This window comes from Syngnathus scovelli, chromosome 12 (genome assembly GCF_024217435.2).
Source record: "Syngnathus scovelli strain Florida chromosome 12, RoL_Ssco_1.2, whole genome shotgun sequence".
Taxonomy (NCBI): domain Eukaryota; kingdom Metazoa; phylum Chordata; class Actinopteri; order Syngnathiformes; family Syngnathidae; genus Syngnathus; species Syngnathus scovelli.
In genome coordinates, this window is record NC_090858.1 from 2,460,694 (window position 1) to 2,486,475 (window position 25,782).

General features: G+C 45.7%; 1 protein-coding gene across 2 annotated transcripts in view; it reads left to right on the forward strand.

The window, feature by feature from the left end:
* Positions 1–25,782, forward strand: part of LOC125978245 (homeobox protein Meis1) — a 53,946-nt gene that overhangs the window by 10,275 nt on the left and 17,889 nt on the right. For both annotated transcript variants that reach the window (XM_049735418.2, XM_049735417.2), the window contains exons 7-8: positions 2,187–2,298; positions 17,580–17,725. In XM_049735418.2, coding sequence (XP_049591375.1) covers positions 2,187–2,298; positions 17,580–17,725 — 258 coding nt within the window. The remainder of the gene's footprint in view (positions 1–2,186; positions 2,299–17,579; positions 17,726–25,782) is intronic.

Here is a 25,782-nt window from a genome sequence, read left to right on the forward strand (position 1 = left end):
TCCCAGCAGGCACTGCGCTCTTTTGTTCAATTACAGCTAATGCACAACTTTGCCTCCCCACACTCCATCCTCCGTGTTCTAATTATATTTTCAAATTAAAACACAAAGAACTTGCACGCACCCGGGCACTGGCGTACGCGATTAGCACGTCTCCGAGGTTCAGGTTTGGTACTTTTCCCCAAAACACGCCAATTGGCCATTCTCGTGAAGATTTATTTGCCCATATGTACTCCTGGAATATCGTCTTTTTGTTCCCCGTCTTGAACACTCACCAACTGTCTCCAGTAAAAGGATGCAGATTGAAACCAGTTGATGTTTTTTTTTTCTGGTACATCTCCTCTACCAACTTTTTTTGTCCGACACCAGATCTTCCATCACTCAATTTGCCATGTTTGGGCTGACTCTTACAGGTGTTGTTGACTGCACAGAACTTTGTGTGTGTGTGTGTGCGTGCGTGCGAGTGATGCCGTGATAGATCTCGTTTGAAGTCTCGTCGTTCCTTTCAGAAGCGAAATAACATCTGGTTTGGTTGCAGTGTGAGGCAGTCGCATCGGAGGAGGCATGTGTGTGTGTGTGTGTGCACAGATCCACATTTGTAGTGTGTGTGTGTGTGTGTGTCTGAAAATAACACTGTCAATGAGAGGTTCCCCCGAGTTCAGTCAACCTTTGGCAGCATATGCATCAAACTTTCGCTTTAGTTTTGTCCCAAATAGTTCTGGTTCTGTTTGAGGAGGACTTCCTCGCTTCTGGTCTGGCTCTGAGGGGTACATTTATACCACAGAAACCTTTTTTCCCTTTTGGGGTTTTTGGACCAAAGACAATAAAAGGATTCATGCAGGCTCGCGGAGACTGGAAACATTATAACGTGGGTTATAGAATGTGACGTATGTAAGTAATGCGACTCCACGGCACGCTTTGGTGAATGTGCACTTGTGTCCTTTTTGTGCCGCATCAGAAACATAAGAGAAGAGCAGTCTCTTCTTTCACATACTAGACGAGAGAAGCCAGAAAAGTTTGTGACTACAAAAATTTCAGGGAAAAGAACGGCGGAATTGATTTGGAGCAGAGCAGCATGTTAACTGGTGGCAAATGTCTGATTGGTTGATTTTGAACACTGCCACATCGTCAGTTACAAGAGGGTGTGCACATTTTTGCAACCATATGATCTCAATTTCTCTTTTGATGCTTGAATTTGTTTTCCATTTGATGTGTAGGTCAGATTAATGGTGGTTCATTCGATTGTTTGTCTACATGTTGCCGCACCGTTTGTGTTTTTTTTTTTTAAATCTAGCGCAACATGCTAGTTTAGTTAGCCCATTTGCGGTATTTTGCTTTAAGCTAGCGTACGTTTGTAAAGAAAAGTAACAATGTTTCGCTATGGATGTACGCTAAGACGCGTTAGCTCGCATTTCATCCATTTTGACATTTCACGGTGTGATTTTCACACTTTTGATGTGTCCACAGAGTCGTATTTGTCGACGCAGCTCTCAAACGCCACTGTATATATTTGAATTGATTTCTTTGTGGATGACATCACTTTCGCTGGTCGCTCGCTGTTGTGCTTGTTGTCATCTGCTAGCAGTTTGTCCCAAACGGAGACAGACGTGGATTGCATGCTTCAAAAAGCTGGGAACTCATGCAACATGTTGGCTTGCTGCTTTTTTTTTTTTTTTTTTCCCTTCTTCATCTTTTTCTCAACCCTCATTCCATATGACGGTGTCATGCACACTCGCTTGTGCCTGCATGCCCTTATATGAGCGCTCTACTTGCGCCGTATGCAGGAAAAAAAAAAAAAAAAAAAGACACGACGGCACTCTAAGCAGAGCGGAAACCTCCGCCAAGGCTGAGTGACAATGACACATAGTCGTTTGTGTTGTTTTAGTTCAACATGCTAATTAAATTTCGTGTAAGTCGTACCACCGCGCCTCGTATTTTATTGTTGTATGCGTCATGCTGCAAAATAAATAAATTAAGTTACATGCCGGAACAAAACAATTAAGTCCTCTATCGTCTTTGTTTATGTTTTAAATTGTGACCAATTATTTTGAATCAAAATTGAAATAGATACACCATATATACGGAAATGGATGATAAAATTATAAAAATGAATGTAAAATGTGCTTTGTATACAAATTAAAATTGAACAGCGAGTAAAGTCTAATCGTCCATTTTGCCTTTCTCCACAGACGTCTTGGAACCGGGACCATGACGACACGGCGTCCACGCGCTCCGGGGGCACGCCGGGCCCGTCCAGCGGCGGCCACACGTCGCACAGCGGCGACAACAGCAGCGAGCAAGGTAAGGGCAGCCGCTTTGTTGCACGTGGCGCTCGCCGGGTTACATCAGCCGCATCAAGGTCAGCCGAACGGGCGCCTTGCGGGCTCTTTGCAACAGTTGCCGCTCAGAAAGCTTTGCCGACCCCCACACGCCTTCTTAAAGCCACGGTAGCCTTCTGCTGCTGATGGAATGTTGTCATAAGCACGCGGTTACAAAATAGTGATTTGCCGCCTGGATTCGGTTGACTCGAAGCACCTGTGGCAGGGTTTTTATTTTCTGGACCCGTATTTCACATCTTTGTCAATGTATAGCACTGTAGTAGATGGGCGAGGGGAGGGGGGGAGCAAATTCATATATTATTAAAGATGAGTGTACAGGGTTGGCAAGTGGTAGGCGCTGCCACCAATATGGCTTCCGCTCCAGCGAGTGGACATTTTGCGTGTGTGTGTGTGTCACCAACACATATCGTGTCATTGTTGTCATTTGTGGTCGCAGGAGAAAAACCTCGTTCCTCCCGTTTGGGCAGTTTTACTTGGCTTCACTTTAAGGGTGTAAGAATGCGGATGAAATCCGCGTGATTGAAGTGTGAACGTAAAGAATCGATAACGCATTTTCGACGGTTTAAAAGTGTGTGGAGGGAATAAGTAGGACTGTCACTGTCAAGTCTTTTTTGAATTGATTATGATATTGATTATCTGTGAGTAATCAGAAGAATTTGGTATCTTGTAAGCAATTGTCAGACCTGGTGACGAATTTCTTCTTAGTGTTTTGTTGTGTTTTTGTGAACACTTAGCAACCTTTTTTTTTTTTATTGCAAAGAAAATCTCTCCTGGGTTGTTTGATATCATTTTCTGCTGAGGTGCTCGATATTGATATTGTTGTCAAAGGTCATGATTCATTTATTTGATACATTTTTACAGTTTTATTTTTTAAACATCACGGTCAATAAAAATCATCAAATAATCGGCATAACATTAAACGGTGACTTACCGTGTGATTCTCAGCAATCGGAAGCTAAAACACTTTTACGGGGATTTTTAACATTCGTGACAGTTGGGGGAAAAAAAACTATTCCGACACGGAGTGTGTTTCACTATACTTTGTAGGTCCTCCTGCTATGTTGTGTTTATGGTCCAACCCTTTCCTTCGTGCTACATACAATAATTATGATGTACAGGAACTTCATAAGCCTGTGGTGGGCCGCTGTCCAAATATTTTTGGCCCTGTGGCGTGTCTTATTTTGAATCCTCTTTCAATTATGGAATTAGTATAGTCCTATACATCCTTCCACTTTCTAGCTTCTAATCATACACTCGGCTATATTTGCTGCGTTTTCATGCTAAATTCTGCACACTGTTGTGGTTCTGCGGCGTGAGGCGTTCAGGCTCCCTCGTGCGTTATTACGTCAGCGACTCCAAAGGCTTCACTTTTCTCAATCCTGTCTATTGGTAAAAAAAATTTGTCTAAACAAAGCAGCGAGTCGACAAACAGGACCAAGGCGAGTGCCGAGCATGCAATAACATGATTATTACTTCCTTAATTGGGTTAGAGGCTGTTAACATGTGTCTAGCATTGTGTATTGTCTTCGCAGGGTTCATGTTGCATATGCTTCGGAACACACACACAGGCACACGCTGGTGTGTGTTACGCACACACACGCGGGGACAAGCACAAGTACCGGAGGCCATGTTGGACGCGTTTCAGTATTTATGTGGGTTAAGAGCGCTCTCCGCTGCGTCATATTTGCCTCTGTCAGTCACTCTGTAATCTCGCTAAGCTGGTTATTTATGTTTGTGGCAACCCCCCCCACACCTTCACCCCAAACGCTTTCATCCGCCACCTACTCTCCCGTGTCTCGCTTTCATTTCGCCGCCGATTGTTCGGCCTCCCACTCGCTCCCCCAAAACGCCGCCTTTTGTTTCTCATCACCTCGCAACTTTCTCCCTCCTCCTCCTCCTCCATTTGCTTCATATCTCCTCCTTCCTCTTGTTGTTGTTTTGGCTCTTGATTTCTTCTCTTTCTTCCACCCTTCCGCCTCTGATTGAGTTCTCCCTGACCTTTTCCCTCTCCCACCTCCTCCCCCCCACCGCCGCCACCATCACCTTCCTCCGGAGGAAGATGTCGGCTGCCAGAGTGCTCCGGGCATTTTCTTTCCTCCCTGAACGCCTCACTGGACACCGGTGGAAACATCCTCTCCGGTGCGAGGATACACGGCTAGGAAGGACAGAAATAAGCTCACATGCCAACGTGCCTTGACTCTAGCCTTTGCTCCACATTCTCCACCTTGCTGCAATAGCCCTCGTTCTCCCTGCCCTCAGTCTCTCTTCTTTAATTTCCAATTGCCAAAAGTGTGTTAGCTTCTTGAATTCCCCTTTGGGTGCATTTTGTGTGGTTCCCCTAAAAAGTCCATTCACGGGGGTTCCCGGGCCTTAACAAGGAGGCTTAGCTGCACTCTTGCGTCTTGAGTGTGACACACTCAGCCTCGCACACTCCGGTGTAACGGCGAGCCTCACAGGGAGCTGTTTGCCTTGGCTCCGGCCCGCGCTCTCCTCTCTTACAAATGCTGTGGGTAATTGGTGATACATATCTAATACGGCCAGTCATCGCCTCGCTCCCTGGATGCTTCTGACAGGCGGCGGAGGCGGAGGGAGGGAGGAGGGAAGAAGGAAAGCTGTGTGGCGCTCCAAAAAAGAGAGTAAACACTCGGCGGTGTGTTCTTGTGTTTCCCCCTCGCACGCCAAGCAAGAAGGAGCACTTTATTTCCTCTGCGGGGCCACGTTTGTGATCCGATCGGAATGATCATGTCATATGAGTGTAAAAAGTTATTAATGTTGCCCGAATGAAAAAAAAAATCAAAAGGAACAAGCAGATTTAATCATGTACCGCTCAATGAAAAATACATTTGGAATTATATGTAGCATTTTGCATTGTGTTAGCATTAAGCTAGTTGGGAAGTTATGTGCTTTGGTTAAGTACACAACGTGAGAGTTTTCTTTTTCCCCCTCTCAGATGTGAGCTGTAGTTGACTAGCGCCAGTGGCTGTTATACAAAAGGGGGCACCGATGGTGGCGGCTAGCTGGCAAACAGCTGGGCTAACAGAGAGGGGACTAATTAACACCACCATCACCGCCATTGCTGCTGCTGTCGGCGAGGAGGGGCAAAAAAAACAAAAAGAGAACGCTTTAGAGACTCTCTTTTTTTTTTTAATGGCATGTGCCAAACATTTTTTTTCTTTTTCTGTACATACCAATGGAATCCAGTGTGAGCCTAGAAAGAAGTGAGGGAGGTGGGGGGCACTGGTCGGCTTGTGGTCAAGGCATAAACACCCGAGTTGGGAATGCGGTGTGGGAGCCACAAAAAAAAAAAGTGGTTCTCCTAATTGCTCACAGCGAGACGGCGGCGGTGCCGTGTGTAAAAAGCCTCGTTAAAGCTGAGATTTTATATAAAGTCACATTAGCAGGCTTGCGCTTACTTACGCCTTGCTTTGCTACTTCAAAGTGGGGAAAAACACGCTGCATTGAATGCAGCACGGCTGATTTTTTGGGGGGGTTATATTTCAATTCAATGTTCTCACTATAATGCTATTTTATTCATTGAATTTTTTTAATTAATCGACTGTTTAATCGGTTATCGGAATTGTACCCTGCCAATTATCTGACTCCGCTTCAAAGAATCCATATCGGTCACAACTGCAACCTCGCATAGAGTCCATCAAAACTTGCCGGCTTTGGCCTCCCATCGATCCGACCGCGCTATTTTAGATCCATACCCTCTGACCTCCGCCAAGGTCGGCTGTGGCCGGATCGAGCTCGCCCAATGGCTCGGCTCAGCGCGGGCTCTCCAAAGCGGCCAATTAATGGGTGCCGTTGTCCAACAGACTGGAAGAGGGAACTGAGAGTGTATCTCTCGCTCTCCCTCCCCGTGGGCCTCGCTCTCTCTCCTCGCTTTCGGAATCAAAGCGTGTGGAATTAGCTCCACTTTAACAGGCCATCAGTGTCGAAAGAACACAGGGATCGGTCTTGCTTGGCCGGCGCTCAACCGTAGCTTTGGCGCACGTCCATGCTTCCAACGCAAACACGGCTGCATTTATGGAAGTAACAGTAGATTTTCAGACAAAAATAAGCTCTTAGAAAGCCTCAAATTTGCCTTATTACCGCCCTCAAGGAAGTTATGTCATCACAGTTATGTCTATGTGAATGTCAATACAAATTGTTTGTTCTGGATGTAGTGTTCACAAAAATATTTTATATATTTGCCTCTTTGGTGTCCCGTTATATTAACAGCGTCTTTAAATATGCGAAGATAGCGCAACGAAGCTATAAAAGTCATCTCGTGCTGTTTGCGGCGGCGTAAACACGTTTGAGGAAGCTAGTAGCGTTGTTTGTATAGAATTTAGTGCATGGCAAACTGCGTTTATGGGCTCACCTGGGGAAGGAAAGCGCTTTACAACTACTCTGTCAACGCTGGAAAGCGATAAACGCTATATTGCAACGAGCGCGATAAGATTAGCCGCGGTGCAGGAATGTGGGAATGAGTAGCAAGCGGACAATACGCGCAGAGAGTGTACCTAATGGTTTGTCCAGTGTACATTTTGGGATGTGAAGCGGCGCCGTGATGACTTTTCACATGATGGCGCGGTTGTAAAAGTGAGGCGAAAAAGAGGAAACGGGAGTTAGGTTCTCACATGGAGACTTGGGGATGAGCGGCTAGCTAACCTGACGGACAAAGCGACACGTACGTTTTGCGCTGTTGGCATCAGAAGTGCTGGAATATGCCGACTTTGAGTCGGGCCGGCCTCTCCATTCCGCATTCGTTATGGCTGAGTCACCAAATGATTAGAAACAGCTGTCAGGAGGATGAAGTGCCGTTGGACAGTACGCAAAAGTACAACCACTGTATTATTTATAATAAACAGAATTGTTTCATTCATACCCTTTTGACGGACCGTATCACAAGTCAATTTTTTTTTTATTTTTTTTTTTAACGCCTTCGTTTCTAATATTTCAATATCTGTTTTCGAGGTGGAATTAAAGTATGTATATTTTAGACGTGTCATTGAAAAAAAATCTGCCTTTATTGTTTTATCAACAGTATTTATTTAAATATTTTAAAATACATATTTTATATGCATTTATATTTATATGAATAAATACTCATTGTATTTATAGATTTTTTTTTCTAAATCACAAATATAAAATATATAAACATTTTTTATACAAAATAATCCCTTTTAATATAGTACTTTTAATCATTTTTCAAGCCTCACTTTATTTTGCAATTTCTTTTACTTTGTAGTCTCGTATTCCCGTTATTTGCAAAGTGGCCAGTCAGCATCTATTCACTTCTCAAGCTGTTGCGTTTGAGCGGAGGGGCTGAATAAAACCCGGACATACTTGATTTACTCCAACGCGGCCATGCTGGAGGAAGGGGGTGTCAAGGGTCGCTGAGTACAAAGCATATCTTTAGCTCCCATGATGTAATTGTAGGGCCCGATAATGATGTACGCTGCATTCTCGCTCGTTTGTTTACGGGATGCGCGCTACTTTAATTTGAGAGCGCCCAGCCTATATCTAATTGCTGGTGTTTTGCTCAAAGATACCATTTACACATAGCAGATTTGAACGTGTAGCAAAGCCCATTGTGGAACGGGACGCTTTCCAAAAGTGTCGCGCGAGAGGGCTCAATTCTTTGACTTCATTTTTCAGCGGGGGCGGCACCGTAATTAACGTGCTTTTTCGGCCAAATGACTGACTGTGATTTGTTTGATTCTGTAAATATAGATATAAAACACGGTTCAAATGCGGTACCATGTACAAGTGAGAAGTGGAGATTCCATCCGTGGGAACGTTCCGACATAGTTGGACGCTACGTATCTACTTTTTACATGATCAAAAATCAGTCGATTAAAATGTATCGGATGAAAAATTGAATACAACTGAACTCTTCATAATATGTCATTTTTTACAAGTTGCTCCTCTCTCGGAAAGACATCTTGCAGATTATCTTCTTCCTCACCAAACGTAGCCAAGCATGCCTTAAGAGCCGAAATGAAAGTGGAAAAAATGAAACGATACCACGAATTATTAATACGTCTATGAAGTTAAGAAGAAAAAAAACTAAGTGACGTATGCTTACTTCATACTGTTTATGAGTCAGTCCAGTAAAATATGTAGAGTGTTTTTATGTGGAAAAAGCAAAAGTCGGACGAGCGTTCTGTGGTAGACTGTAGCATACTTTACTCCGCCCCCGGCGCCAGTATGGCAAACGTTGAGAGACATCTGATGCTGCTATGGAAGACAAAGTCTATGAATCAGACATCCAAAATAAAAAATAAACATTGGACCACATATTTAAGCACCAGAAGAATTATTGTTGAGTATCAGTCTATTAGCTTAATGCTAACGCTATTTTTTTCCAGTGTCGGTTCAGTATCAAAGTCATCATTTTGGTATGGTGAGTTTCCTGAACTTTTCCAAAACAATCCAGTCGGCCGATGACACAATCTCGCCCACCCCCACAATTGATTGATGGACTAAGTGCTTTGTCTTTTGTCCACATTTGCACTCAATGCCTCTTGCCTCACACACACTTGCGCAAATGTTTATTTAGGCGTTTGATAAAGAGATTAGCGCCATCATCATCCTACACTCTTAAGCCAGTCGAGAGGGGGGTCCATGTTGAGGAAATCCAGGATTTCCTGACACGCGGGGGTCCGGGTTGGCAAAACTGCGACGGTAGGGACACATCCACCCGTCCTGGGGATTCTGCTCTCTTCTGTTGTTGTTTATTATTAGGCCCGTCACAGTGGTCCGGCGTAGAGCTACAAAGTGCTAAATTTAGCTTCTAAAGAGGATGATGAGGATAAATAGCCTGCTGCCTACCACTGTGCCATATGCTGCTCTCGCCATTATATTGTCTCACGGATATTTACCTTACTCGCTCATATTTTATGGGACGATTTATTAACATATCATTTACTGTACATTGGATATAGAGCATTTCAAAATTGGGAGCTAGCTTACAACTGGAAATAGTTTGGCTTGAACGATTGTCTAAATTTAGTTCTGGGGTTGTTTACCAGGGTCCAAAGACGATGCTGTTATGAGGTAGTACTTTTGAGAGAACCAGGAGCTTCTTGAAAGTTCTTTCCCCTACTAGCAGGATCTTCCAAATTTCCCCCAATGGTACGATCCAAAGACTCCAAACCCTCAATGGTCCTCGGAAACTTGCTATCAGTTCTATGTTGCGTGTAAACTAAAAAGTGGCTTCATCTCTGGCTCAAAGTGGAATTTTCCAAAAGTGGCGATAGGAGTTCCCTTTCATCCACTATCGCTTCCAGCTGCAAGGTAACATTCCCGCCCCCCCTCCATCTGTAATCTCCCGCAACTTAGTTGATATTCCCACTTGTAAATGTGAGCCTGCAGTGGAATAGAGATGAGCACTCTCTCTCTCTCTCTCCTTCTCTCTCTCTCTCTGCATTATTCTCTCACATGCTCGCCCTCAAATTGAAATAATTCAATTTATGGACACAGTTCCAGACCTCCCCAGCTAAGACCATTATGCACGGAAGCCCCCCCTCCATCACCACATCGCCCCTCCCCTCTTTTCCCAACAAAAGAACGGGAGAATTTACCAGCGGGCTCTCCAAAAAGACACCCACGCAAAGCCAATTTCATGCCAGCCCAGAAGACCCGCGAGAGGCGCCATTTTAGCCCCCCCCCTCTCTCCTCCTCACCCGCCACCTCCGTTTCCCCGCAGGATTGTTTTTATCATCCGATGTGGGTCGATAGCGCTTTAAATTTATTCTTATGGATTATTTTATCACCTCGCTCCGCCACATAGCGAGGGTTCCCTGGTTCGATGTCGCCCGTTTGATCCCCTCAATAATCGCCCGATGTTTTTGACTCACTCAAGACAAACCTGACACTTAAAAGGTGGAAAAATGGCGCTTGCTCTCGTGGGAATTTTGTAGGATTTTCTGCCAAATGTGATTTTTCCTTTTACTCCTCAAAATAGACGACTTGATTGACCTTTAATATGACGCTTAAGCCTTCAATCGAACACTTGCGTTAAAGCATTCTTGGTAAATAAAAATAGTTCGATCCAACCCATTTGCATACATAAATGCAAAATAAATAGATGACATTTTTAAATATTTTTATAAAATTAAATAGCGGCCAATATAGATTTTTAATTTTTTTTATTGAAAAGCTGAGATGCTTGGCGCTAATGACAAGGGCTGAAGCTTGACCTAAGGCTGACCCTTAACAAACATGGCCCCCCCTCCCCCTCCTTCACCCTCCTCACCTTCCATTACCTCCCCTAAGGCCTAATCCCACTCCCCATGTATGCTCTCTTTGACATGGATAGCAGCTTTCGGGCTTGAAGTGGGAGATAAAGACCTGGGTGAGTTGCGTGTTTAGAGGAAAGCCAGTGCCAGATAACAAATACCTGTAGGGAAACACACAGGAGGGAGGGGGAGGTCTTAGGGGGTCTTGTTTTGTTTGTGTGTTTGCAAAGCAACACAAGGCAGGCCACTTGTGGCTTATGCTACTCACATGAGGACGTAACTTGATCATCTGCTGCTGCTGCGAGTCAGTGAAACTCAGAGATAAGAGATGCTCACCTGAGATAACCTCCTGACACAAACACATGCACGTGGGGGTCAGACTATTTCAGGAAGTCACCCCGCCACCTCCAGGAAATGACTCCACGGGGCTATTCGGTAGGTCATATCACTCGGTCCACATGCAGGAAGTTGGTCCGTAAAAAGCTAGCTCGCTTCCTGTTCCTATACGAGGTCCAAAACTTGATTCTGACGATGGTCTTGAGAAAATGCCTTAGGTGAGGAGTAACTGATCATATGCTGTCTAAAGTTTTTTTTTTCATTGGAAGTTTTTGTAGTTCCTAGAACTATAAAACCCAGGGCTGAAATCTCTGCTCCTAAAGCTCCTAGACTTCTAAGAACCACTAGCGATTGGATCAATACTGAAAACTCCTTCCCGTGGGTTCGTGGACCTCTGAAATGCCACCTCAAGTTCTGAAACCGTTGAATTCTCGGAACTTAAACACTCTGATCACTTAAGCCCTACAAAGGACCTCTCAAAAATCATCCCCTTGCTGGGTTTCCCTTCTAATCCAGATAATTTACTTCACAACTAAATTTAGACACTGGCACTGTGGTTGGAATAAACAATAGTCCTCCATAAGATCTTCTTTGTGACTCCGAAGTGTCATTTGACGCCCACACAGGGGTCATATCGCTGGTTCCACACGCAGGAAGTAAGCCCGTAAAAGCCCCGCTCACTTCCTGTTTCTTGACTAGTCCTTATCTGGTACGCATGGGGAGACTTGATAGGACAACAAGCCCCTCCCTCCACCAACCCTCGCCTTACGCCGCATCCTGCGCCCGTCAAGGACGTGCTGACAGCGAGGAGGAAGTTGAAACGTTATTTTTAATCCGCACGCCGCAGCCCAAATGTAAACGAAACAACAAGTAGGAGGCAGCTTAGCAGGTCGGACCTGTTCGCCAATCCCTCTTCCCACACTGAACCCTTCTATCGCCGTTTACTCGGAAGAACCGGCTCCTGGCCAAATTGAAATCATCAAAACCGCCAAAGACCACCGTAGAAATAAACCGCAAATAATTCATCGAGTACAAAGCAGGAAGGGCAAATCTCGACCGAGTCTGGCACGGTTTGAAAGATGAAGATTTATTAGTGAAACGTGCCTTCTCACGTTTATCGTACTCATTCTCACAATTGTTTGGCTGCCTCTTAGATGGCTTTTGACACCTCCAAGCTTCCAAGTAAAGAGTGGTAGAGCGAGGGAGGGGGTCAAATGGAAAAGTGGAGGGGGGGGGCGAACAAAAGCCGAGAGCACTTAGCGGCACAATGGCACGGCGGCGGGCCTTTTTCCAAAAGTCAGCTGACAAAGTCCTTGAATGCGGACGTGGGACAAAGATGGAGACCCTTCGGGCTCAACTAAAATAAAGGGGGAAAACCAACCCCCGCGATTCGATTTAGTCAAGCCAGAAAATGAATCACATGAGCCCCAAAAAAAGTCAAGGACACGCACTTCCAGGCTGCCTGAAGTTAAGTATTGTTGACTATGTGGATTATTTGTTGTTGCTGTGTTTTATTTCGATGGCCGCTATCACAGTAACACAAAGGCAAGAGCGGGTTAGAGAAGAAAAAAAAATCAATAGCTATACAGCAAAAGTGCTCGACATGAAAAGGGTGAACTCATCACCCGACTATTCCATCTTGTATCGTCGGCTCCTTTCTCCCGGAAGTGGGAATAAAAGCCAGTGACTGTGTTTATGTGTGTACTTGTGTGTGTGTGTGTGTGTGTGTGTGTCATAGGTTTAATGTCGTGTCGCTGGCCGGCGCTCTGGGCCGTTTTGCGGCGTGTCAAGGCAGGCCCCCGGTGATGACCCTTTATGGTGTGGTGGGAGGGGGGGAAATGGCACCGAGAGAGCAGTCACATTTACGCTGACATTTTTTGCCGTCACCTATGGCGATGTCAACACACACACCCGCACACACACACACTTTCCATTGTCATAGCCATGAGAAGAGCCATGCATTTGATGCGGGTTTAATCTGAATTCCTTAACAGGCATTATGTCGTGACGATATACCGAAATAGTGTTGACCTACATTCAGCGATAACGCACACAAACACGCACATCGGCCGACCTTTCGCTGCACGCACAAAAAGCACTTCACTGCCTCCCGTTCATGTCTATTTAAGAGCTGCACTTGATGGTTTTGCAGGGTCTCTGTGTGAATTTCCACTACTCGTCAAAAGTGCATTGTTTACAGCGGCCTACAAAAATCCACTTTCAAGCACAACATGGCTTATTTGTGACTTAGCGGTGACGTGAACTTGACCTCGTTGCACTTTTTTTTTTCGGTGTCACAACAACTCCACTGCATCTTTTTTGTTTGTTTTTATGTTCCGCTTCGTGAACTCTATCCTGGCATTGGGATGGGATCCCACTGCATTGCGATCCCAAAATAGTGGCGTGGCTCCCTGGCGCGGGCAGGAAGGGAAAGTCTAGACGAGCCGTGCCGCGCGGTGCCGCGCCGCCGTCTTGTTTTGTCCGCAGCGCATGTCATTATGCGCCCAATGTTGTGGAGGCGGGGGTGAATTTCTCTCGCCTCTCCTTCCAAAAAAAAAACGTTTTGGTTACTCAAACTGTTTTGTGTCCAAGTGTGTTTTGTTTGGAATACATTTAGTAGCCATTTTTGGAACGTTGTTTTGTGGAACATCCAGTGAAGAATTTTTTTTTTTTTGGTGCCGTAAAAGGAGAGATGCTTTTGAAATTCTAGCTTCGCTTTAGAATCAACTAGGAATTCCAGCATGTTCAGAATATTTGGAAGATGGGAGGGTCCCCCTTGTAAGCGCCCCCCACCCCCCCTCCCCCCAGCTTTAGAGCTTCTGAATGGCCTGACTACAATAAGCGTCACTTATTTTCCGCCCCCTTCTTCTTGTGAGCCCAACGAGGATTGCTGGGAATGCGCCGTTTGGCAATGGAGACATTTTTTTTTTTCGGTTCAGTCTTCACATTGGGCTATTTTGCAATCTGAAACGTTCAATCGTAAATGATCTTCCGTCGTTTGATCAGTCTCGACGGGTTTTCAACACCGCTTCCTACATCCGATCTGTTCCAGATTTGATCGCATGCGGTTGCCAAGAAAAAGTCACACGTGAGCTGGAAGAAAATCCAAGCTGGTTCTGATTTTCCTCCACCGCGTGAATGTTGCCTCTGTGAGCAGCACCTGGATTTCGGCCGGCCGTCTCACCTGCTACACGAGAGTCCAGCGCGTGGAACCTGATAGTGAGGCCCCGGGGCTCGCGTCTCGCCCCGGCCCGGTCTGGCGCGCCGTTATGTAAGACAAGCTCGGTAGAGGTCACTTGACAAAGCAGAAATGAGCCTTCGCGTGACTTCTTCCCTCTTAAATCCAAAATACGCTCCATAAAATCTCCAACTGACGTCCCCTTCATAAACTGCAAATGCTCATGACATCTGGCACAAAGCTAATATTCATCACCCTTTGCGCGTTTGGCACTTTGGAGCAAACAAATGGAGATATTAGAAAGCTTAAATGTCATAATTCTCCCACGGGGCACGGCGAGCAAGACGGCACGCTTTCACACATGAGCGAGTGACAGAAATTGGCGGCTGTTCATATTTCCAGGCGGTGGAAAAAAAAAACGTCCCACACCTCCGACGTGGCGCGGCGCGAGCCACGGCGCGTAATCAGATCATAACAGATTAGCCCAGATAGCAACCGATAATGTCAGCGTTCGCCTTAAGACGTAACGCTAAAGATATGAAGCGTCATTAGTCGTCTTGATAGTGATAGTTTTTTGATAGTTTTTGTCCAAGTGCAATTTGTATTGTGCTGCTGTTGTTTCGAATCCAATATATGGTCGGATAAAAAAATAAATAAATAAATATTTTGATACAAATCCCCCAAAACTGTTTAGTCTTTGTTACTAACCCACCACTTGATTGCTGATTGCATTTTTTTACACAAAAAAATTATTCATTTCCCCCCTCTTCCTTTTCCAAATGATTTGAAACATCCTTTTTCTGACCCAAAAAATATTTCATAAGGAACCGGGAATAAAAAACAATGAATAAAAACCACTGCTGCCGAATTAGCATGGAAGCGGCTAATGCTAACTACGCCAGTAGAAATGCTCGACCAAACACGGCCAAGACTAACCTACTTTTTACGTCATTATCTGTTTGCTCGCAGTGTGTGTGTGTGTGTCTGTGTGTGTACTTCAGCGTGTGAGGTGACTGATAAAATATTCTTTCCCTTGGTTGGCCCCGGGGCATTTCAATTGCCCCTGGCTCCTTCCAGTCACTGGCCTGCTCCTTAATTGCCACACACACACACACGCCCGCACGCACACACACAACTGCTGTGCTCGGAAACACACATGCATAAAGAAAAGGACGCACGCTCACAGACCGATGCACATCTATGCATGCATGCATGCATGTTGCACACGCACACACACACAAAGCCTCACACCCCCATGGCCAAGCACCACCCTTCATTGATTCGGCCCTTCTTCAACCTCTTCTTCTTCTTCCTGGTTGTTTTCATGTCTTGGGTGTCTTGAGTGTGATTGGGGCGTTTTGGCACGAGGCCGGCCATCTTGAATGTTCTTGCTGGACCACTATTTCCAAATTTTAACTCTGGCAACACTTCCTCAACATGGCAACCACCTTCCCTCCCCCCCTTTGCACTTCCTCCTCCGCTTCCTCTTGCCGAAGCAGCCGCCACGCTTCCCTTCGGCAGAAATTAGCCCCAGACCTGGCGGAGGTGATTGGTATCAAATTGCGGCCAGAATAGAAATGCCAATAAAATTGACGGCGCTTCCTCCGTGGTCTGCCTCCTAGGTAACCAGAAGCAAAACCAAAACATCCAGTTTTAACCCGGGTTAGAAGAAGGTTTTGAGTTGAAAATTTGTCTTTATAAACATATTACATACTAGAAGAAACAAAAACTAGGTAAGCATCTTTAAATGCGTAGTTTGCTATACTTCCCATGATTCCCTCCATCCCTCCCCCCCTTTCCTCGCTCGTTGGCTCAGTGGCTCGCCGTTGCCAGCGAGCCATTTGCTTCTGTTTTCCCAACTCGCACGGGACGAGCCCTTGGGTTTGTTATTGTAGGCTTTGCTGAACATGAGCTGGTCTTTACGGCGGATTCTGAGCATTTGCTTCCAATGAAAATCTGCTCTTGGATTACAAACGCCTCGGCCGCCCGTACGCATGCGCCATGTCTTTTACTCTTAAAGAAATGTTGACAATAGAACACTTTATGACCTCTAACCCGGTGTTGCATTCTGGGAATTGTAGTTTTAGTGTGCAAATTCTATTATGGTTGATTTGGGGGTTCTTCGGATCTGCTCTTGCACTATTTGATACTTCCTGGAACCAGAACCGATCCGATATATTGAGAGGTGCAGAGCCCAGCTCCGAGCGAGAAACCTTTTCGTAGTGCCCGGCCGCCATTTTCTTGCGCATATGTGCATTATTAATGTTCGCACCTGTGTCTGTGGAACCTTGTTTCATCGCTGCGACTTCATTAAAAAGCTCTCCATATGTGCGCATATGCATCTTGGCGTTGCGGGAGCTGGCACTACTGATCCGGGCGCGCTCGCTATCCTAATGGCGTGTATAATTCAGGTGCCCCGCAGGCACGCTTTCAGGAATTCTTTTGCCCGAGGTAATGGGGAGCAAAGGCCCCGGGTTTTAGGCCGCTGATTATTCCGCTGATGGCGGCGGGCGTGGAAAAAAAAAGTCATCTCCAGCCGGATTAGCGCCAACATCCCCATTAATTATCAATGTGCTCGAGGTTTAGCGAGGTGTCGCTCCCGCGCCGCCGGAAGCCGAGCCCGCTTTAAAAGTGCTTTGTGTGTAATCAATAAATAACCGCAGCCGATTCTCGCGGCGCTTTTTTATTTGTATTTTTTTTTTCCCCCCGCCGCGCTCGCAGCTTAGCTCAGTCGCTTGTTTACCGCTCATAGCGTTTCTTTGATGAACGTCGTCTGCCTTCTTATTTTGAATAACGATAGCAACAATTAGGCTCATACGGAGCGCTAGCAGTAATTGGTGAGATGTGCGCGTATATATATAGGTACAGTATATGCGTGAATGTAAAGGGGGAAAAAAAGCCTTTGAAAGCCCCCCCCAACCCGTTTTAAGCCGTCTTCCCCCTCAGGTGAGGTGAACTGGCCTTAATATAGCGCCTTATCGAAGCCCTACAGGTTGCTGTAAGCACCCGTGACGCCATTGTTATGAAAAGCAGCTAGCTTTGTTAGCGGCGTTTTTTTCCGCGCTACCTTTTATTTGGCAGTCTCCCCTTTTGTATTGCCGTGTTACTGTTTTCTAGCGCGAATCAAATGGCGGAATAACTATTCTATGCCCCCCCCTCCCTCCTCCACATGAAGGATAATAAAGACTAAATCTCTCTGTCAGTTTCAATTCTGCGCGGGCCAGGATGGCTGAGTGGGGAAATGCGACCTTACAAGTCCTTTGTGCTGGGATGCGCGCCATGTTTTGACTGTGGGGGTTATGAAAGGCAGGGATATTTATAAAAGTATTAAAAATGAATGCGGTTGTGATGCGCGCTATTCACTTTGGGCTATTGTAGCGTTTGCCTACAAAGCCCCCCCCACCCCGATCGCACGGGAATTCCTCGCTCTTTGAGGTGCTTGACGTCAACAAACGGTGCTTCTAATGTCTCGCCTTCTTTTTTATTTTTTTTTTACAGGCGACGGCCTGGACAACAGTGTGGCCTCGCCGAGCACGGGCGACGACGACGACCCGGATAAGGAAAAGAAACGTAACAAGAAGAGGGGCATCTTCCCTAAGGTGGCCACCAACATCATGCGGGCGTGGCTCTTCCAGCACCTAACGGTGAGTTTAAATTGAACACCACTAATATCATAACACAAGTTTAAAATGGCCGTCCCCTTTCATATATAACATCCAACACAGTTGCTCTCAGCATTGCATTTCGTGTGAGAACAGCAGTCGCTTTGGTTTTTTTACACGCCAAACAACACATCAATGCTCGCTCATTCTTCATCATCTTTCCCGACTGTCACGCTGCACCTCTCGTTTATAAACACACGCTTGTGTCGGCATCTGCTCGGAGCTAGCGCCTTGTGGGGACGCTTGAACAGAGCGCTTATTAAAAAAACAAACGTGTCATTCTTTTAAGGAGACTTAAAACTGTGAGAAGCACCTTGTGATGTGCTGATAGCAGTTGCGGCGGCGGCGGACCACAAGATCACACCGGGGCATTTCCATACTCAGTGAGGCCTTGATGGAGTTCATCTTTACACTTGAACTCATCCAACCCAAAATGTCACGCCAACACTGCGGGCGAGATTCGTCCCCTCAGCACACGAGGCTTGATTTACAATCTCGATCTAAACGGCCAAGAAATACGGCAAATTAATGGCGGCAGATCGGGGGCGGGTGAAAACTCGATTGTCCATGTGGGCGTGGCCAGTGGCTCCTTCGTGCGTGTGCTTGGAGATAAAGACGCAAACTAATTCCTCTCCTTATCGTGATTTCTTTCTCCTGCCTTTTTACCTCAGGGTTCCAGCCTTTTATTTCATGATTCCACGGTAGTGACAGTTCCCGTAGTTTGTGCCATCCAGCTTCCAAGCGATCTGGCAGTAATGTGTGAATAACTGCTTCCGCCTGCTTTTATCGCACGCATCATTTTTATTGTATCGCCATCATTTTAATCGCACTGCTTTCCAGTTAATGCCACACTTACGAGTCGCTTCAGTGTCTCAGCTGCTGCTTTTTCTCTTACGCCAATTGGATACATGCACACCAACAAACCCCCCCCCCCCCATTATCTTTCAAGTGTATTTAATAATTGAGCACGCATGCAGGAGAAGATGTTGATACAGCAAAACTAGACTAGAGCAGTGGGCACATCACTCCCCCCCCCCCTGCCATTGCTGCCCCCTCAGGGGAGTCGCTGTTGTGCATGAGTGGAAGAGAAGGTGGGTGGCAGGATGAAGCTGCCAGGAGATGGCAGGAGGCGTCGAGCCAGCTGTTTCCGCATCAGATTTTCGATTTGAAGAAAACTTGCATACGTAGATTTGAAAATGAACCAGATATAGAACCTGGAAAAAAAAAGGACCCACATTTTTGGTTGCGAGAGTGACCCTGCAAAGCCTTGGCATAAGTATCAGAGCTGCCTGGCTGGCCTCTGAGGTAGGAAACCCGGCCGAGTGTCTTCAAAGCATCCCATCATCCATTTGGAATGTACACCCTGCTGCCCCTAACCCCCTTTGCTTTCATCCAAATGGTATTTTCTTGTTTAATTTAACAAGAAATGAGAAGTAAATGAAAGCTCGGGCCTCCGATCCCCCGACGCGCCCCGTGATCCGCGCTCCTCTCCCCTCTGAAAAGGCAATTTGTGAAATTATGTGATGGAGTAATTAGACGGAATTCACAAGCACGCCCCCCTTCCCCCCCAACTGTTATTCACGTTCATGGCTGCCTGCCTCCACCAGGGAAGGGGCGGTGGTGTTAGCGTGTTAGCTGGCAGACTGCGCCGCGATCTCGTACACATTATCGCTAACACTCCCATCGCTGGCTGAGCTCCCTGCCTATTTGTACACACAGTCGCTGTAACGAGAGGCAGCCGCGATCGCAGCTCGTAAACGGAGCCAAGCCGGCTCGGCGACCCGCCCTCCCCCCTCCCCGCCTCCTTTTCTCCCATTTAAAACGCACCAAGAGCGTATTCAAAAAAAAAAATCCAGGCATAATCCACCGTTAATACAATTAGAGGCTAATTTAACCGCGCACAAAGTGAGGTTTTGTGAAAAGCGACATCATTCAGAAAAGCCATCCTGTGCTGGAACAATTCTTATATCATTTGGGAAGTTTTATTGATAAGTGAATTGGATTAGCGGGCTATACTTTCGAGGTAAAATCATAAGCTAGTCTTGTTTTTATTATCGCTATTTTGGTGAACGTCTTCGTCTCGCACATTTCGGCAGAAACTTTCAAGTAAAACGCGCCCCTTAGCAAGAAATTAGCATCCGTTGTCGTTGCCATTCGTCACTCTCGGTGACGTGTAATTCTCGAGCTCTCCCGCGGGCTTCCAAAGTCGGCCTCAGACGGCGTCAGTCTGAGGCTGCTTATTGCTGGAGCCTGAACGTGTCATCACAACGGTCACCTGGGGCAAGATCATCAGTTCGCCCTTCAAATAGCGTCGCTTTGTACTCATGAACAAACGCTGACCTCGTGGACAAAAATACTCTTCATCGCTCCACCCTGTTGTCGTTCCTCTAAAATCTTAATTCTTCATTTTACCAAGAAATTTGGAATGCTGCATTCCGCAGTGCTGGAAAGTCCCAAATGTTGTCTCCGGGGGGGGGATGAGTTTTTTCTGGTCATTTTTTATTTTATTTTATTTTCTAAAATAGTGTCTTCGAAATGCCACTTCATCCTTTAATGCTCCCATTTAGCCATCTTCAAAATGCCACAATGTGTCCAATTGAGTCAAAGGCCGTTGACACTTAAAATAGAAACATTTTCGGGCCTCCCATTCTAAGACTTGATCCAAAGTCTGTCCCACGTGTCTTAGTGCTGCTTGTCGCATGATTGTTGTTGTCTCATCAGAGCGACGAGACGGCACATCAGCTGACCGTCCGTCCGTCCGTCCGTCCGTCTTGAGCTCCCGTCAAAGACAAACAAAGACGCAATGTCCATCTCGCCGCGTGCTGCCCAGTCCTCCCTACGCGATTGCAATCTTAATGCAGCCTAAGTGGCTGTCCGAATCGAAGGCGCCAGCGCTTTACGCTTTTGAAAGCGTTGACAGACGGCGGCGCGCTTGCGCTAGCGGCCTGGCGTGACGGCCGTGACATCAGAGAACAAGTCGTCGTTCTTTGCTCGCTCTCAGATGCTTTCTGTGAGGCGCTGAAAATGCCTCCGGGATGTTTAGGACTTACACTGCCTGTGTTTGTTTGTCAGTCTGTGTGTTGCGTCAAGCCGCACGAGGGGGCGATTCATCAATTTTATCGATTAGTGGAAGTTTATTGCGGATGAAAAGATTGTTCAAGTTTAAAAATAATTTATGTGCAGTTTGCAAGCCAGTTTGGGTGCCACAGAATAATCACACAAGAGTAAATTCAGCTTTTTTATTATTAGACTTTTCAGCTTGGTGTGTTTGGTTGAGATTTAAAAAAAAAAAAAACTTGCCACTTTTTAATTCCTGCAACATTCCAGGTGTTGATCATGAAGCAACATTTTTTTTTTTAATGTCATTGTCGTTTAGGGAAACCATTGATGACAATAACAATCAACCTTTTATATAAATTCTGAGATTTGGGTTTACGACTAACTCCCAGCCCAAATTAAAGGTAGCAGACGCCACTTGGTGTCAAGCAAGGAAGGCAGCTGAGTCAACTTCTGACACACACACACACACACACACGTACATATGTGCGCTGATTGCGTTGCCCCCAACCCCCACATTGGCCCACACCTTATAATGAAAACATCATCAATTATCCCTCTTGACAGGCCCTAGAGACCAAAGGCAGACAAGGGGGGGGGCATCTTTTTTTTGTTGACTGACCTTCTCACACACGCATGCAAAAACGCTCGCTTTTGTTAAAGTATCCCAAAAAAAAAACAATAGCATGATGAGCCATCTTTGCCAAATAGTGACCCTTGGGAGTTTGTATGCAGTGATTCAGTGTGGCGTCTTAGTAGTGATGGTGAGGTACTGGGATCGGGGGTCGTGCTTTGACCAGTGCAGAGGGGTCCCGACAGATTACATGAAAGGCCATCTGTTCTTTGATTGATGGACAGAATGATGGATGATCTCTTTTTTTACGGAGGCAAGGAAGCATATTTGGTAACCCGAGCAAGAGGTCAGAATGGACCCTCGCTCCGAGGCGCTGCCTGACCTCTCCCACACAAAATGAAAAAATAACTAATATTACATATGATTATGAATTGCAACAGAGCCACCATGTTGACGTAACTTAATAAGTTTTGCGATGTGATTAATGGTGTCATACACACACGCTTTTTCACACTTTTTCCTCACTTTCATTATCAACTGTGTGCTATCAACTTGCTAGCGTGAGTGTTTATGTGTGTATGGGTTTCATGGAGGGGGGAAAAAACGAATAACTCTAAAATGACAAATTATTCTCTGTTGGGCGCTAATGCATTACAGCCGATACACACGCAAACTCAACCGTGACATCAGCGCGTGGGTGGGATGCGGAGTTCCCCACCATCGCTGTGGTATTGGAGAGTGTGTGGCAAGTCCAAGTTTGGAAAGTACAGTCACAAGGTAGCTTGTGTCTATCAAAATATCCAGTTTAGCATATTTTTAGAGACCTCCTCAAGTCTCAACAAATCTAAGTTGACTTTGCACTTTCTGCAAATTTGTCATTAAGATGTCACTGAGAAATAATGACATCATCAAATAAAAAATGAATATTTAAATTTTGGAAAACATAACTAGTTGATTAATTAACTGTAATAATGTGGCAGGATTTTGGTTTATATTGCAAAACTGGAAGAACATGGACTGGTCTGATCCTTTATCCAGTTACTCCCCCAAATTCCAGCATTTTCCTTGCCAAGCTTCAGTTAAGTTGTGAAATGGATTAAGCACTTTGTGGCTACTTTTATTTATCAAATCAGCAGTTTTACATCAAAACGCTTTAAATTAAGTTCAGCGGCTTTGAAGAAAGTTTAACATAGTGTGTGTGGGTGTATGTGTAGCTTGGTTGTGTTCAGCCAGCAATATATTAACTCTGCTTCAGTGTGAAATCACATTAGCGCTAGCTGTTAGCCGCTATCCATTAAGGCTGTTTTGGTGATCCGCGGGATTGTCGGATCTCTTTTCTGGCTGGAGTCAGCAGCTCGATGCTTGTACTTATATGGCCACATCCCCGCATGTCCTGCGAATGTGTGTGTCACTTATGTTATTTCTGCTTGTGATGGATGCCGCCATTTTGACAACGCTTATAATCAGCATGCTCGTTCATCAACGGGCTCGTGTGTCCCCGTTGACTCAACTCGTATGAAAAAAATAGTTCTTCCATTGTTTTGTGTGTGTTTTCAGTGTTGTGTGAGGATTTTTGTATTCAGCCAAGCCTGTGGTGAATGTAGACAAACAGCACGTCATGATGGCGGAAAAAAGAAAAGGACGACATTTTCCTCACTTGATGCTGTTTTCCAGTTTCCTCCCCCCCCCCAACTAAATCGAGTGGTCTTATGTCTTATTGTAAACACCTTGCACGCTTCACCTCCGTCGTGCAATCGGGAGGTGAAGCAAGTGCTGCTCACTTGTTTGTTACGACGGATTAGCTCATTGATTTGTCATAGTGGTGCACTGATGGAGAAGATGAGCAGGAGGAGGAGAAAGAAGGCCCAGCTCGGGCACTTAATGGAAACTTAACAAGAGGAGGGAGGAGGCAAATGGAAGGAAAATAAAAGAGGGGGGAGAGGGACGGAGTCTTGTAGCGTGTGAAAGCTAGCAAAAAGCTAAATATAGAAGCGATGGATGGAAGAGGGCACGGGCAGGTGAAAGGATCTACCGTGTGGAGATGAATGAGACGTCACCGAGCATCGGGGCGCAATTGTGAAATTACCTCACTAACTTTTCAGCTTTATTCAACCTCCCCAAAGCTGACTTTGTAATTAAAGCGTCAGGGGCAAAAGGCTAATTATGCTAATAATGTAATAATATCGCCACGGTTATTAGAGTGCGCCCAAATTGCTTCCTGTCGGGGATCGACTTTCGGCACATTTCCCCACCCCTCGTAGTCGAGTGAAATAAATGACAATCAACAATAAAGTAATTTCTATGAACCAAGTGGAGGGGGCGGGGCTATAAATACGAAGGCATCCCACTGTTGCCCTCCACCCTCCCCCAAGGCGGCAGTGGCGTCGCACCTCCAGCTGTGGCTGCCGTTCACCAATGCCTTTTGGAGTGCCCCCCCCCTCGCTCAAATAGGCAGTAATTACCGGCTTAAAGAGGTTTAGTGGTCCAGCAAACTACATAATCACCCCTTGAATTAGCCCCGGCTCATCAGGCGCACTCCGCCGAGCAGTCCGCCGGCGCGCCGTAAAGGGGCGGCAGGTGTAGCGAAAAGCTCGGCCCACCCCCGGTGATGAAAGTAGCGAGGCTAAATACGCAAGTAAAAATAAATCCGTGTTTGTACTTTGGTACTTCCCAAAGCTGCGAAACCCGATTTCGCACGGCGCAGAATGCGAATTAGACAAACGCCGGCGATGATGATCAATTACCCAAGATGAGCTACGCTTTCCACACGCCGCTAACTCCATTTGTTTCCCATAAGGCCGCCGCATTGAGGGAATTCCCTAAACCAACAAAAGCTGTTTTTTTGTTTTTTTGCGAGGAAAAGCGCTCATTAATGCGTGAAAACATCTGTTTCCCCGCCTTTATCTCCAGGAGAAATGAAGAGGCACTCGATGACAAAGTGCCAATTGTTGAATTATTCATGTTACAAGCTCAGAGATGTTGATGTAATTTTTTTTTTGTCTGCGGTGTTATTATTTTTTTGGAGTGTCTTTTGTTATTCTGCTTTTGAGAAAGCCCCAATCAAAGGAAATTAGTTTGTTTTTGTTTTGTTCCCTCAATTTTTTTGTTTCTCTTTAAGCCTGTTTTTTTTTCCTCCATGGCGTTGTCACCCCCCCCTCCCCTTCCCACCCTCCAACTTTCCTAAGTAAGTCAATTGAGTGCTGTTGGATGTCTCATATACTAAACCTGAAAAAAGTACTCGAGTAAAAGTACAATTATTTTAACAGGAAATAATTTAACGGGAACATTTACAATGTTTTCAATCCGTTACCTTACAAGATTGTGTCGCAACGAGACAACGAGTGAACAGGAAGCAAATTTAGGGAGTACGCACAACTTAGTATGTCGGAAAGTCTGCACTTGCTCAGAGTTTTGGCATAACAATGTGCTCACCTCCCCAAATATTTAAAGCAACCTCATACCGGCCTGGCAGCTCTTGCAGTAAACAGTACGTTCGTGAATGTGTGTGTGTGTGTGTAGCTAACCCTCGGGCCAAACCCCCCCCCCCCCACCGGATTAGCCGTCTGGGAGCGGGCCCGCTGCTCGGCTTGTCGCTCGCTCGCCAAGTCAACACGCAGGAATCAACATCCCGCTTGTTGATTGTATACAAAAGTCGTTCTGAGATGACCGCTTGTTAGCGTAACACCGTTTTGATCCTCCGGGGGCACTCCGGTGTGCAAGGGGTCACAGGCTAAGCAAAAATTTGTAGCTTGCTAAGAAAATTAGCATTAGCCGCTTAAATGATCACATGACTGGCATTGTACACCCACCAAAAATGGAGTTCACCACACAAGGAGCTGTCGTACGGCGAATAAAAAAAATGTGTTCATGTTTGCCATTTTACACATCACAGCCGGTTGCGAAGTTGACTGGATTTAGCGACGTCAGCGCTTATGTTTCTTGTCAAAGTGTATTTTTGGTGCTCCTCCGGGGGTTTTTGTTTGTGCTGACACGGCGAGATGAAGACGTTGGCGAAATAATCCTCCTCCTCACTGTAAACTGGAGCATCACCGCCGCTTTTTAACTTGTGACACTTTTCCACCCTTTAGGGAAAAGAGTGGTTTTTATCACAGCATTAAGAAAATTTGGCACATTGTTTTTTGTCATAATCATTTAAACGTTATGAGTGGATTTTTTTTTCCCCTTTAATATGTTAAGGCAATTGAAGACTGAGGCAGAAAGGATTAATATTTTTCTAATAACATGACAATCACATAAAATATTTCAATACAATAGATCACACTCATCGGAAATCCAGGCAGCCAATCGGATGCTGGAAAAACACTGGTGTTATTGTTGCGAGGACGAATTTTGAATCTGAACTAGTTTGCTAACAGGCCTGCACGACTGATTCTGCAGGCCCTGGCCA